The 14,584-nt window shown below is 38.3% G+C and overlaps 2 protein-coding genes across 3 annotated transcripts; one reads left to right on the forward strand and one right to left on the reverse strand.

Annotated features, from left to right (window-relative positions):
* The first annotated feature begins 718 nt into the window (after positions 1-718).
* On the forward strand, positions 719-7,741 carry cdk5rap3 (CDK5 regulatory subunit associated protein 3). The gene is made up of 14 exons (XM_047817754.1): positions 719-887; positions 1,169-1,214; positions 1,306-1,437; positions 1,894-1,994; positions 2,074-2,122; positions 2,710-2,888; positions 4,106-4,242; positions 4,353-4,497; positions 4,680-4,781; positions 6,427-6,508; positions 6,599-6,687; positions 6,919-7,124; positions 7,243-7,414; positions 7,627-7,741. Exons 1-14 carry the CDS (start codon positions 882-884, stop codon positions 7,690-7,692), a joined length of 1,512 nt encoding a protein of 503 aa, XP_047673710.1. The 5' UTR covers positions 719-881; the 3' UTR covers positions 7,693-7,741.
* A 1,316-nt stretch (positions 7,742-9,057) lies between these two features.
* Positions 9,058-12,982, reverse strand: si:ch211-194k22.8. 2 transcript variants are annotated; one of them, XM_027140647.2, is made up of 7 exons: positions 12,395-12,980; positions 12,157-12,302; positions 11,554-11,613; positions 11,360-11,465; positions 10,978-11,219; positions 10,642-10,828; positions 9,058-10,374 (listed from the first exon to the last, which is right to left on the reverse strand). In XM_027140647.2, exons 2-7 carry the CDS (start codon positions 12,238-12,240, stop codon positions 10,178-10,180), a joined length of 876 nt encoding a protein of 291 aa, XP_026996448.1. In that variant the 5' UTR covers positions 12,241-12,302; positions 12,395-12,980; the 3' UTR covers positions 9,058-10,177. The 2 variants fall into 2 exon arrangements, with proteins under 2 accessions (XP_026996448.1, XP_026996447.1); XM_027140646.2 differs by having other exon boundaries at positions 9,059-10,374; positions 12,157-12,267; positions 12,395-12,982.
* Positions 12,983-14,584: the final 1,602 nt, after the last annotated feature.

Consider the following 14,584-nt stretch of genomic DNA (forward strand, 5'->3'; position numbering starts at 1 on the left):
CAGTGATGTGCAACTGGCAGAATTCACAACATTACCATGCAAAGGATTTTCATGAGAGCTTTCATGTTTTGGTGTTATGTGCTTTGACAAGTATGACTAGGCACAATCAGCCTGACTTCAGCCACTGTTTATATCTGCACCGCATCACTGCTTCCCTGATGTTCTCACTGATTATTGAACTAACTAACTAACTAACTAACTAAATAAGCCTCTTTCAAATTATGAAAATAAATTAACTGCACATCCCCTGCAACTTGTTTTAGCATATGAAATAAATACAAAAAAATACTTAAATATAAAGACTATGTTTGTTTAATGTATCAGGGCCGAAGCATGAATGAAAATAAAATAAAAACAATAGCAGAGAGAGCAAGAATCAGACAAAATCAAGCAAGGAATACATCATTTTGATTTTAATTCTGAATTAATTGTATTTGTTGTGTTTTTAATTTCATTAAATTCTATGATTCACGCGTTTTTTTTTTTTTTGTTTGTTTTTTTTTGGGGGGGGGGGGGGGGTTAAGACCACGTAAAATTGACCCCATGCTTATTGGCTTTTCCAATCGATTTCTATTCTGCGTTAGAAGACCCAACATCTTAAAATGATTATGTAGGGTCTTTTATTTTGGTGAGTGTGCAGCCCGGTTCACTAAGTTGTCTACGCATGAAACTGGGCCACTATTGTTATTTCTAATTGGCTAATTCAGATACGAACGTCTGCCTATTCTGCCTTTTGATTGGTTGGATGTGTATGTAGTATGTACGTGTCAATGGCAATGTAAACGACAACTATGATAAATATCCTTTAAAAAGCGCTTTTTATATGTAAGGAATCTTACAGTAATTCTACATTTAAGAAACAGCAGGAAATTGAGGATAATATGGAGGTAAAGTGAGGGTTGTGCTCAATGTAATTTCGAGACGGTACATGTGATGTTTTGTAGATACATTAGCCAACATGTCTAACTGTTATATTAGTCATTTGAACTAAATGTATGTGTTGTTATCCAGGTTTATGTTTGTAAGTCATCTGTCATAATTATGTTTGCTTTCATTTTCTATTTTTTCTGGACTACTTTTATTTTCTTAATTACTTGCCCAGGTCTTTGCATAGCACCTTTATTTTACACATATTTACATTACAGAAAGACTTTTATTGTCGTTTCAGAATATTCAAAATCTCCCTATTGACATTCAAACCAGCAAACTTCTCGGTAAGACAACTTTTATTTATGTGAAACATACACATGTACATGCAAGTGTATATGCATTGCATATAGTGTATGTGAATGCATTTGTTTTCAGATTGGCTGGTGGACAGGAGACACTGCCCTCTGAAATGGCAGAATGCAGTGATGGCCATCAGGGAGAAGATCAACGCTGCTCTCCAGGACATGCCGGAAAATGAGGAAATCAAGCAGCTTCTCAGGGGCTCCTGTCAGTGCCCTTTTAAGGCTTGCTTTACTTAACTCTGATTTGTTGGTGCAGCTGTTTATGATGTCTTCTATGTACAGTGTGATCAGTTACGTAACTAATTGGGTTAAAGAGGAAATTTCATTATGAGTCGTGTGATGAGCATCGGATTTGAGCTAAATTTGAATGTAGCTTATAGTTATTAATTCACTGATTCATTCATTCATTTATTCATTCATTCACAAGCGTGTAAATCTGGTCAGGGTTGTGGTAAATTCGTATTCTATCCAGGGCACACATGGCAGGAAGTGAGAATACAAACTGAATGGCAATCCAGTCAGTCTCTCCGTGCATCTTTCACATATGTCTACATTTGTGTTTTTCTGTGAGATTTCACAGCATGCTCAACATTATCATTTTTATCTATTAACATGGTTTCAACATTATGTTCAGTAAAATTATTTTCTTGTGTTGATGCAGATATACACTATTTTCATTGCCTAAGAATAGTAGAGATACTAAAGGGAACAGAAGCCTCCTCCAAAAATATATTCGGCAGATATTCATCACAAAGGATGAAGGTAATTGCACGCCTTTGACCAGTCTTTGTATAACTACATAAACATACTATGTATTTAACTCATTTTTATTTATCAACAGGACTGGCAAGAAATAGTCTCTTCATATGAAAAAGATAATGTATATCTGGGTAGGTGATGCTTTTAATTGTTTTTAAAGTACTAACAGGACAGGCACCTTCTTACACTACAGACCTAATTCATTCTTACTTAGCAACTAGGTCCCTTAGGTCTTCTAAACTTCAACTAGATCTCGCCTTAAACCGAAAAGTTATAGAGCGTTTGCAGGAGCTGCTCCTCACCCATGGAATCAGCTCTGTCTAGACATTAAAAATGCTCCGACTGTTTCAGTTTTTAAATTTCGGCTTAAAACATATATTTATTCGTTGAACTTCCCATCCTCTTAATTTGGTGCTACCTACCTCCTTTTACGTTTTTGTTCTTTTATGCTTATTGGTGGATAAGGTCATTATATTATACATTGTAATTTTACTTGGGTTTTGTACAGCACTTTAATCAGTGTAACCTGAATTTAAATGTGCTCTATAAATAAACTTCCTTACTTACAAATTAAGGATCAACATGTTTATCATGTGGGTTAGATATTATTAACAAAGCTTATATCTTTATTCTATAAACTTATTCTGTAAACTTATTTGAACACTAGTGCTAAACATCATGTTTGTGTTGCACATGATATACCTCAATGTGCGTTTAGCTGAGCTGGCCAGTCTGTTGAGTCGCAGTGTAAGCTACGAGGGCCCTGCTTTGAGGAAACAGGTGGCTAAAGCACAGCAGCTTCAGCAGGAGCTAAGCAGAAAGGAGTTGGAGTGCCAAAGTGGATCTGCAGACCTGAGGGAGCGCTACTACACAGCATGCAAGCAGTACGGCATTAGGGTGAGCATCTAGTGCTTTCATGCCTTCTCTGGGAACCCGAAGAACTATTGTGAGTCAACACAGACAAGAAAAAAAAATTCTTCAAATCATACTGTATGTTTTTAGTCAGGTACAGAAAAATGTGATTGGTAGAAAAGAATGGGACCTACAAAAAATGTTAAATTATTAATTATTTAATTATACCATTATTTTCAATAGAAAAACCAATAGGTGTTGGTTTCCTGGTCTTGTATTTGGCTGTATTTATCAAGCTGGACATAAACAGATTTATTTATAGACAATTATAGGAGCATTTACATAAGAAATTTGGAACATTCACCCTGATAAAAAACCCTTCTCCACTACAGGACATCATGTAAACACACATTCACATACTTATTCACACCTAGGTAGCCAGTCCGCCTACCACCTTTTTATGACAGTGGGAAACCCACTCGCACAAAAACCAGCAAAAAGGTCTGGTTTTGAAAAGTTGGTTTTTGACAGGTAGGAAAGATGCAGGAAAATACTTGTATTGACTTTTGGGTAGATTAAAATGCTTTATTTTTATCAATTCACCATAACTGAGATTATTTTGTATTCGTCTGTTCATTCCTTAGGACTAAATTCTTAAAATGCTTCATTGCAGGTATGCAGTTTATATATTGGCAAAACCTTCATCTCAGTTTCAGGCAGATGATATGACATATGTGGCCAGATATATGTGGTTGCCTTGCCTTTACAAATTCCCCAATCTGTTGCCACAAAAATTTAGAAGCATACAATTGCCTAGGACTTTGTATGCTTTAATTTTCTCCCTTTCTGGAACTAAGTTTCAGCCCCATGCACAAATGCAGTCCATAAAGACATTGTTTGCCAAGGTTAGGGCCCTGACCTTAACGCTTTGGGATGAGCTGGATCACACCGTGAGTCACGCCTTCTTGCCCAACCTGACTAAGGCTCTTGTGTGTGAATGAGCAGTCACAACAGCCACATTCCACATTCGACTCGAGGACATCTTACCCAAAAGAGAAAAGGAGATATTAATGCCTAGTGTGTTGGTCAGTTGTCCACATACTTATAGCAGTTGAGTTTATGTCTACATGCAAACATTTATATTGATTCTTACAGCTGTTCTTTCCAAACCTGCAAATTATTGAGATAAATAGAGCTAAATTGCACTTGGCTACAGATATGATTCTGAAGATTAAAATTGGAAATTGTACACACTTTCTCAGGGGGAGAATGTGGCGAGGGAGTTACAGGGTCTTGTTAAGGATTTACCTACTGTACTTGAGGACATAGGCAGAAAGGTTGCCTGCCTGGATGAAACGATCAAGCTCTACGCGGCCTTCACCAAGTTTGTCTGTGACTGGTGAGTGCCATCACTGTGACTTTTCTCATACTGTTATTTTATATTGAACTTGGCTTAGAGTTGGCTATTAAAAAAAAAAATAATAAATCATATCTTTTATTTCTCTTCAGGTCTGAGCCTGTTCTACCTATGCTGTCTTTTGTTAAGCAAAAAGGAAACACAACAGTGTATGAGTGGAAGACAGGAAAAGTCCCAGCAGTTATAGAGAGACATTTAGTAGAGGAAGCACCACTAGATACTGTCACAGAGGAAACAGTGAGTTACCGAATAGAACAGTAAGAAACAAAATGAACAGGTTGTTTTGCATATGAGAACAGAAGTCTTTTTGCTATTCAAAACCTAAGTAAGTGTCTCTCTGTGTGTGTGTGTGTGTGTGTGTGTGTGTGTGTGTGTGTGTGTGTGTGTGTGTGTGTGTGTGTGTGCACCTTTTTGTACAGATTGACTGGGGCAACTTATGCAGTGATGCTGAGGAGGTGAATATTGGGTCCACAGTTGAGGAAGAGGTGGACTGGGGCATTTCACTTGAGTCTGGCAAAGAGGTAATTCAGTCTTGTTCACACACTTGCATGTGACTGCATGAATACATACAGTGGTGTGAAAAAGTGTTTGCCCCCTTCCTGATTTTTTGGCATGTCTGTCACACTTTAACGTTTCATTTCAAACAAATTTAAATATTAGTCAAAGATAGCAAGTAAACACAACATGCTGTTTTTAAATGAATGTTTTTATTATTAAGGGGGAAAAAAAATTCAAACCTACCTGGCCCTATGTGAAAAAGTGCTGGCTGCTAAACCTCATAACTGCTTAGGCCACTTACCCTTAGCAGCAAGAACCGCCATCAAGTATTTCCGATAACTTGCAATGAGCCTGTTGCTGTGCTGTGGAGGAATTTTGGTCCACTCATCTTTGTAGAATTATTGTAATTCAGCCACATTAGAGGGTTTTTGAGCATACACCACCTTTTTAAGGTCATGTCACAGCATCTCAGTAGGATTAGGACTTTGACTAGGCCACTGCAAAGTCTTCATTTTGTTTTTCTTCAGCCATTCAAAAGGTGAACTTGCTGGTATGTTTTGGATCATTGTCCTACTGCAGAACCCAAGTTCGCTTCAGCTTGAGGTCACGAACAGATGGTACACAAAGTACATTGTCCTTCAGGATTTTTTTTTTTTTTTACGCCAGATGTAATGGGACACACACCTTCCAAAACGTTAAACTTTTGTCTTGTCAGTCCACAGAGTATTTTCCCTAAAGTCTTGGATATCATCAAGGTGTTTTCTGGCAAAACTGAAACTAGCCTTTATGTTCGTTTTGCTCAGCAGTGGTTTTCATCTCGGAACTCTGCCACGCAGGTCATTTTTGAGACCCAGTCTCTTTTTTTTATGGTGGAGTCATGAACACTGACCTTAACTGAGGCAAGTGAGGCCTGCAGATCTTTTGGATGTTGTTGTGGGGTCTTTTGTGACATCTTAGATGAGTCGTCGCTGTGCTCTTGGGGGAATTTTTCCCACTCCTGGAAGGTTCACCACTGTTCCATGTTTTTGCCATTTGTAGAAAGTCACAAAGATTTAGAAATGGCTTTATAACCCTTTCCAGACAAATATATCTCAATTACTTTCATTCTCATTTGTTCCTGAATTTCTTTAGAGCTCAGCATGACGTGTGGCTTTTGATGATTTGGTCTACTTCACTTTGTCAGTCAGGTCTTATTTAAGTGATTTCCTGATTGTGATCAGGCCTGGGTGTGGCTAGAGAAATTTAACTCAGGTGTAATAAACCACAGTTATGTTTTTGTTTTTTTGTTGTTTTTTTATGTGGTTTTGAATTTTGTTTTCCCTTAATAATAAAACCCTCCGTTTAAAAACTGCATGTTGTGTTTACTTGTGTTATCTTTAACTAATTTTTAAATTTGTTTGATGATCTGAAACATTAAAGGGGCAAACAATTTTTCACTCCACTGTATGTACATACATACATACACACATACATACACACATACATACATACACACATACATGCATGCATGCATACATACATACATGCATACACGCATGCATACATACATACATACATACATACATACATACATACAAACTACAGGGTTTTTTATTGCAGTACATCAATTTCCACAGTGGCAGTAATATTGATGCATCATATTGTTTAATATTTCATTTTCATTATAAGAACACAGGTGATGATGGCATTGACTGGGGTGAAACTGAAACTGCTGCAGTGGAAATCGAAGTTGTTGCTGCAGGCACTGACTGTAAATATGTATTTGCTTTCTGTAGTAAATTACACATTTGAAATAGGCATAATGTCCTAACAAGATTAATGAGCCAGGCTGGGTTTACAGGTCCTGAAGGTGTTGCGAGAGGCGAGGATGCGTTCTCTCTGCTCGAGAACACACAGACACGAAGTCAGTTTATCGATGAATTGATGGAGGTGATGAACTCTACACTAGAACATTATTTTATGACCGGACTATAAATGTACTTAAATTTTGGGCCTACATTACGGATTGCAGCCTATTTTATGGCCAGCTTAAACCAATGACATAAATACCATTGTGGACAGATTTTGTTGTAAACATCTTTCCAGATATAATGGTGTCTTATTTCAGGTGGAAATGTTTGCTAGGTTGTGATGCTCTTCTTTCTGTCTTTGACTGCCTAGTTGGAAGTGTTCTTGTGTCAGAGACTGAGTGAGATGAGTGAGGAAGGCGATATGGTGGCTATGAGCCAGTTCCAGCTGGCTCCCGCTATCATCCAGGGACAGAGACCTGAGCACGTACAGGCCATGCTGGCAGATGTGCGCCACCTCCTGGAAGGACTGACATCACTGCGCATGAAGCATCTGTTCATGATCCAGGCATCGCCACGGTAAGTGCCCATACACACAACTAGACGGTGAAAGATGATGTCCAGAACTGAAATTTAAGCATGCATTACAATTCACAATAACTCCTACTTAAAGTTTGTATTTGTGGTTGTGCTTCAGCTATGTGGGGCGTGTGTCTGACATTCTGAGGCAGAAACTAAAGCAGGCTGATATCTTGCTGCTGAAACAAGCCTCCCTGGCTGAGCGGAGACAAGAAGCTCTCGAGGAACAAGCCAAGCTGGAACCTCGCATCGACTTTCTGGCTTCCCACATCAAGGAACTACAGAAACTGGTATCACATCCTATTTAACTTATAAGTATATATCAGGGAAGCCCAGGATGATGTATTCTTTTTTTTTTTCATGTTTATTTAATTAAAACAATCACTTTGGCTTTTGCAAGTTAATTGTGCTTCAAATTTTTTAAAGTAAAGTAAATGAGCAAGTAAAATCAGTTAAACAATTTTAATTTGTATTTATTGTTGTTGTTTTTTTTTTTTTACAGATTGAAGCTGACATCTCAAAACGGTACAATAAGCGACCGGTCAACCTAATGGGAGTTCATGTGTAAACTGCATAGTCCACAAAACATTTCATAAATAAATCTTTTATTTCATTTATATGGTGCTTATTGGTTTGAATGACTAAATTAGAAAGTCTATTTTATTTGTCAACAGTGTCAGACATGTACACCACAAAGCTGAAATCTGTTGTGACATTACACAAGCGGCTCTGGATTTTTCTTACCGTGATTTATGAATCGATCTTTTACACAGAGCCACTGCCATAATTTCACATACGTTCTAGAGATGTGACAAAGAAAGTCAATGTACATTTGGCGAAGGCCTGTTCTCATAAGGTGTGTGGAAATAGTTTGAACGAAGACTCATAGTAAGACTCATTTGAATAGTGGTTAAAAGTGGGATGTCTTATTTTCTCCTAGCTATATCATAATTTTTTTTTATTCCATAAGCTTTCATATGATGCACATCAGCAAACTGTTTTTCAGAAGATTAGCTGAACACTAGCTGAACTTTTTTCAGTACTCACCAGGGTCAGCATCTCAAATATTTAAATGTTTTACCCAAGACACAATACCAAGGCCATTTGCAGTGGAATACAAACTTGCTTGTTATCCAAAAATTGCTGATAATGATGAACAGTGTTGATGAGTATCATTCAGGCAAGAGTAGAATCAAAGATGTCAGTCCCTGCTCATGCTTCCATTGCAACAAAACATTACCATTTAACCAGCACTCCTCCCACAGAGCTGTGTAAAATCTCCCAGTAGCCCTTAGTGCTCGATCAATGTGTCATCTCCCTTTTTGCCCCAGGGCTGCCAGCGTAATCACATGCCTGAAACACATTATACTCACAAGATTGAGGACCTAATGGCTATTATCATGCAAGTGTAACACATCCCCTGCATACTAGCCAGGAAACGTATTTGAAAGGATTCAAATTAAGGCTTTTTTACATTCCCAGTACAATAATTATTGTTTTCTTCAGTTATCAGACTCCACCTTGATGTCTAGGTCACATTTAACCCTTTTGTGCGTTATGTCCATTTTTAAAGATAGAATGTAAATCGCTTCCAAATGAACTGAGATTATTATTGTAATTTAACATATAAAGCATTTTAATGATTTCTGTTGCTCATTAGACAGTTTTCCATGTAACTACAGCACTAATTGCTGTAACCTTTTAAAATTGATCTCTGAAATTAGCTGCCTGATCGAGTAGACCCAAACCTGTGAATTTATCCTAATGTCTTTGATGCGTTATATTTGAACACAGGGACAGTCCATTTAATATTTGTTTATTTATTTATAATAATTTAAAGTCAAAATTTACATTATTCCATTTTCAGTAATAAAAACCAAGATTTTGGAAAGTATTAAGAAAAATATCCTTTATCATTGACTCATAGTGAGGTACTTTCCCTACTAGTCTGTCCCTTTGTCACCACCCCCTACTATTACACACACACACTGATGAGGCTTATGATAAGAAGAGGGACTTCATTCTGCCCCTTAATTGTCTGTGCTTTTCATCAGGCCAGCCTTACACTTACACACTAATTTGAAGAGCAGCAATAGTAAACACTTTGTTTTTCCTGATAGACATGAACAGAGTATGACAATGAGCATGATAATAATCAACAAGCCTAAGAGAACATTATCCTCGTGCTTATTATTAATGGACTGCTATCTCCTCATTGGATACCAGACCAAATTTCTTTGGGTCCCCCAAAGTCTTTCCTTCTGCCTTTCTTTCTTTATTTGTTTGCTACAATTCCCCTTGTCCCTGCAGTGGGCAGATGCTCAGAGGCGCTGGCCAGAGTAAGAGCCACGCTACTGTGGCCCAGAAGGCTGGGGTTGCCAAGACAACTGGCCCAGTACCCCTGCTGTTGTCACTCTGCTCGTGTCGCTCAGTCATTGATTACCTTCATCTCAGCAGCTCTCTGCATGCAGTACACATTGTTCTCCATCGCCAATATTCACAGGGGTTTAGTCATAATAATATATCCAGTATCTTGTGTTTCTCTTTCACACAAATCCACACGTTCATTTTTAGCCAAACATGCACAACACAAACAATAGCAAACACTACTTATCTAAATGTTTGCTTTTTCGTCATTTTTAATAACAAAAACATTACATACATAAAGCTACATTAGAGTAATAAGGACCATAATTTAGTAAGAAATACATATGATACAAGGAACATAATGTTCACACCTGTTGTTATTGTGCAGTGTAGCTACTACACAGCAATTAAATACAAAACATGAAAAATGTTTACAGACTCACATTAATATCTAATCTTATTACTGGGTGTGTTGGAGACCATCTGAACTAAATTCAAATGCTTTTATTTGCATTTTGACATTGATGCTTTCACAACAATTAGTAACTATTGCAAATGATCATAACATTTTTCAGGACAGTCCAAATAAAATAATTAACATAATTTATACTGGTCAGGAGCTCTTGATCATATTTAGCAGTGAACACGGCTAGTTTGTTTGATGACAAAGACCCAATCACTGATAATCAAACATTTGGTTTTTGTCCAATCAAATCTAACTGATGGCTACTTGATTTCGGGCTGCATAGACTCAGAGCTCTAGGCTCTGGTCCAGAGAGTGGAGGTTTTTTTCTCAATCTTTTTGCTTCATTTTGTAGTTTTTGACGAATGTAGCCCTTAATCTCAGCATCAGTTTTCCCAGGAAAGAAATATTGTACAGTTCCTGTAAGAGATGATTATATGAATTAGATCATGACCAAACAAACATGGTGCATAACTTGGTACAAATCTAAATGATCTATATGCCACCGTACAGAATAATGATCTTGCCCAGGTGCACACAAAGTAGCTTCATCATTCCCTACAATACAATATTACATGGGCAATATTGTAAACAGCAAAAATAGCTTGTACTTGTTAGAATATTACTTGAAAATGGTGACATGGTCAAAACATGTTTGTTGTCAAAACCGAGTGTATTGATCCTTACTCAGGATGGCCTGCACTTCTTCGGTGGGCAGGGCAGGTTTGGGCTGACCTCTCTTATTGTACACCACACCAGAGATTGAGTGAGAAGCCAAACAGTCTCTCTCATACAGTCCACGCAACAGATCATTGGTCAACTTCTGAGCGGTGGTTCCAGTGTTACACCTCTCCAAAAGCTCAGGTGTGATAAACTAAAAATGATCAAAAAATATACAAACCAATGTATGTAACTACCATGTAGAGTTGAAGATATAGACAGCTTGTGAACCATGCACTACAAACTGTCATAGCATTTTAAGATCATTTTAATATGATATTAAATTGAGTAAATGACTGATACCTCTGTGAAAAGGCCATTCCTGTGAGAGGCCTCGTTAGATTTCTGGGCAAGAGTATCCTGCTTGACCCACTGCCCATTTATAACACCTGAGGCATACGGCATAGCTGGCATTAAAGCGTCCACTTCAACAGGTTCTGTTGCAGGGCTCGAGGAAATTGGAAGAGACGTCTTCTTATCTCCATTAGGCCACATCTGTGTGCTCTCAATCAGGGCCTCTAGGTTTTTAGCCAACTTTCCACATGCTTTTTTGGAAAAAAAGACCACTGAATCACTCACTCTATAGCAAGTTTGAATATCATAACGATATCATAAAAATACAGCTTTAAATAGGAAAAGTCATAAACTACTTCATTCATCAAAAACGAGTACAATTCTGACTTGCCTGTAAGGCACCGTAGTTGTTCCTTTAAGCTCTCCATTTCCCGCTGCATGCATAGAACCATGGCAATTAGCTCCATCTTCGAGTAAGACTGCAAATATTCAGCCTCCTGCAAGAAAAAAAAAGAGTTCAATCCTGTTAAGTTTCAGGTGCATAGAATGCCTAGAACTCCTGTGCTACAAAACCTTACCCCTTACCTCTGCGGTGGGGTGACCCTCATCAAAACTGCCTGTAGGCGAGCAGTCGAACCCATAACCCTGTCAGGACAAGACAGACATTGTAACTGGGAGCAGTTTCCCTAAAAAAAAACCATCAAGTTTGGATTCTTTTGGGGAAACGCATCTGTTTTAAAGTACACTTAAAAAAAATAATAAAAAAAAGATGCATGTCACTTTAAGGGTTGTTCTTTTCAGCCCGCGGTACAGCACCAAACTGATAGTAAAGTGTGTAAAGAAAGCTCTTCACACAAGATATACTGTGGAACTGATGCCCTCTGTGCCATGCTTTTTAGACCTATTGTTCTCCATTAGGTAACCGGCATGGCTGCCTGCCTGCCTGCCTGCCTGCCTGCCCTACCTCACACTACAGCTGATGCTCTTTCTGCGTTTAAACGCCGAACAAAATAAAAAAAAGAGTACAAAGTGTGAAAAACAGATTATCTTTAAAACACTAACTGTCTTATCAGAGCACTCAGGCAGCCAAAGTGAAAAAAAAATAAAGGGTCGGTTGTGTCAGCCGGCTATAATAGTCTCTAAATGGAAAATAAACACTACAATTATCAGTAAGGAAAAAGCCCAAACCCTCATGTCCAACTTCTGGAGCCCCGCGGCTGCTGCTGCTGCTGCTGCTGAATTCTCCTCCGGTCGCTCTTTGGCAGCATCCATTTGTTTCCTCCGTTTCTGCAGCCCGTGCTGTCGGACAGGCGGCTCGTGTCATTCTAATTACTCTTTCATTTGAGACAATATTCCAAGTCACAGCCACAAACAAACAAAACAGGGGCACGAAAAACACTCAAAAGCTTTCCATTATATATCTTACGTCCAGTTTTTGTTCCTCTTTCTCGTCCTGTTCTTCATTTTCGTAGTCCAGAACACGCTTGGCTTTTGTTTTCCTTCTCATTTCTCTGCCATTATTTGATTATTTGCGCTCACTGAAACTGTGCCCCCCTTCCGCACAATGCAGGACGCTCCCTGCCACAAAAGCGACAATCAGCCCTGACGCTGATTTGGATAGATACCGAACGTGTAGAGGGAAAACTATGCGATAAATGCTACTTTAATTCTAACACTCGGTTGATCCATGAGTCTAAACTGAGAAATCAGACCCTCTATAACGAGCAGAACGTGGCACGAGCTCGCGTCCGTGTGTCTCGCGCTTAAAACGGAGATCCTCGCTGATCAACAGGGTGTGCAAATGATCTTTACTCTCAGCACTGTGTGCAAAAATGACTTAGGATGAGCTTTAGCCTAGTGCTGGGTTGTATTTCGGATCGGATTTTGTGTATCTCCAGCGATACACTTTTTTTTTTTTTTACCAGGTTGTTCAGGAAGTTAAGTTTGTTATCAGTTTGATTAGGAATAGTTTGCTGGAAATTACACAATGCATCTACAGTGTTAACAAATCAAGACAGATTACAAACTAATCAATTCTGGTGCATCAGTCTAAACGTTAATGAGGTCTACAGTGATACGGATTGAGCACTTAAAAGTAAACAGACTGCAGCTTAAAGAAGTTTGTTCTGGACCACAATCCTGGAGGCCTACTGCTGAGATTAAGGTTTTCCCTACACCCACAAACACCTGCTGCACATCAGGAATCAATTCTAAAGCCTTTTACAAGCTGGATGGTGATTAGAAGTGGGAAACTCTAGACAACATGTTGCCAAACTGGTCCTAACTGTCATGCACATCTTAGTGTTTTCTCTGCTTCCTGTACTTCTTATTCAATTAATCATATCATTTAAAATCTGAAAGTTGAAATGGGTGTGTTAGTGCAGGGAAAGCAATAAGATGTCCAGGACAGTACTCCAAGACCAGAGTTGAGAAGTTGTGCAATGGCTCTAGTCTTCACATTCTCACTCACTTACTTTCAGTAACAACTTTATCCTAGTCACAGGGTAAAAGTGGATCTTTTTTGGGAAAGCTGCGGGTGGCATTGACATACATGGTTGATGGGATGCCAGTCTGCCAGTTTATTTTAGGGTTCAATTCTTTGGATGAATAAAAATGTTACACCCAATATCAGACAGCAGGTCAAACACACGTTTACTATTATTATTATTATTATTATTATTATTATTATTATTATTATTATTATTATTATTATTATTATTATTGTTGTTGTTGTTGTTGTTGTTATTGTTGTTGTTGTTATTATTAGTAGTAGTATTGTTATTATTATTATTACCATTATTATTATTATTACTATGTAATAATTCATTCATTCATTCATTCATTTTCTACTGCTTATCTGAACTTCTCGGGTCATCATTGGGCATCAAGGCAGGATACACCCTGGATGGAGTGCCATCCCGTCACAGTGCAACCACACACTCTCATTCACTCACACACTACGGACAATTTTCCAGAGATGCCAATCAACCTGCCATGCATGTCTTTGGACCGGGGAGGAAACCGGAGTACCCAGAGGAAACCCCAGGGGCACAGGGAGAACATGCAAACTCTACACACACAAGGCGGAGGCGGGATTCGAACCCCCAACCCTGGAGGTGTGAGACAAACGTGCTAACCACTAAGCCACCGTGCCCCCCAATAATAAAAATAATAATAATAATAATAATAATAGTAACAACAACAAAAACAACAACAACAATAATAATAATAATAATAATAATAATAATAATAATAATAATAATAATAATAATAATAATAGTAAACGTGTGTTTGACCTGCTGTCTGATATTGGGCGTATACCTAAACACCTGCCCAGTGTTCCCTATATATACTTGGGGTCCACTATGACCTTGACCAGAATAAAGCATTTATAGATGAATTAATGAATTTTGCTTTCTCTGCAAATTAAGTATCTAATAACTTCCAGATCATTAACTATTTTACTTTTATATCATAAATTATCACGTTATTTTCCCTAGTGGCTAGGATCCTGCTCTCATCGAGGGTCCACTGTTGAATCAACACTCAGTACCGGTCCCACTGATAGATAAAATAGGGTTGTGTCAGGACGGGCATCCGTCTTTCCTGTGCCAAC

This window comes from Tachysurus fulvidraco, chromosome 8 (assembly GCF_022655615.1).
Source record: "Tachysurus fulvidraco isolate hzauxx_2018 chromosome 8, HZAU_PFXX_2.0, whole genome shotgun sequence".
NCBI lineage: Eukaryota > Metazoa > Chordata > Actinopteri > Siluriformes > Bagridae > Tachysurus > Tachysurus fulvidraco.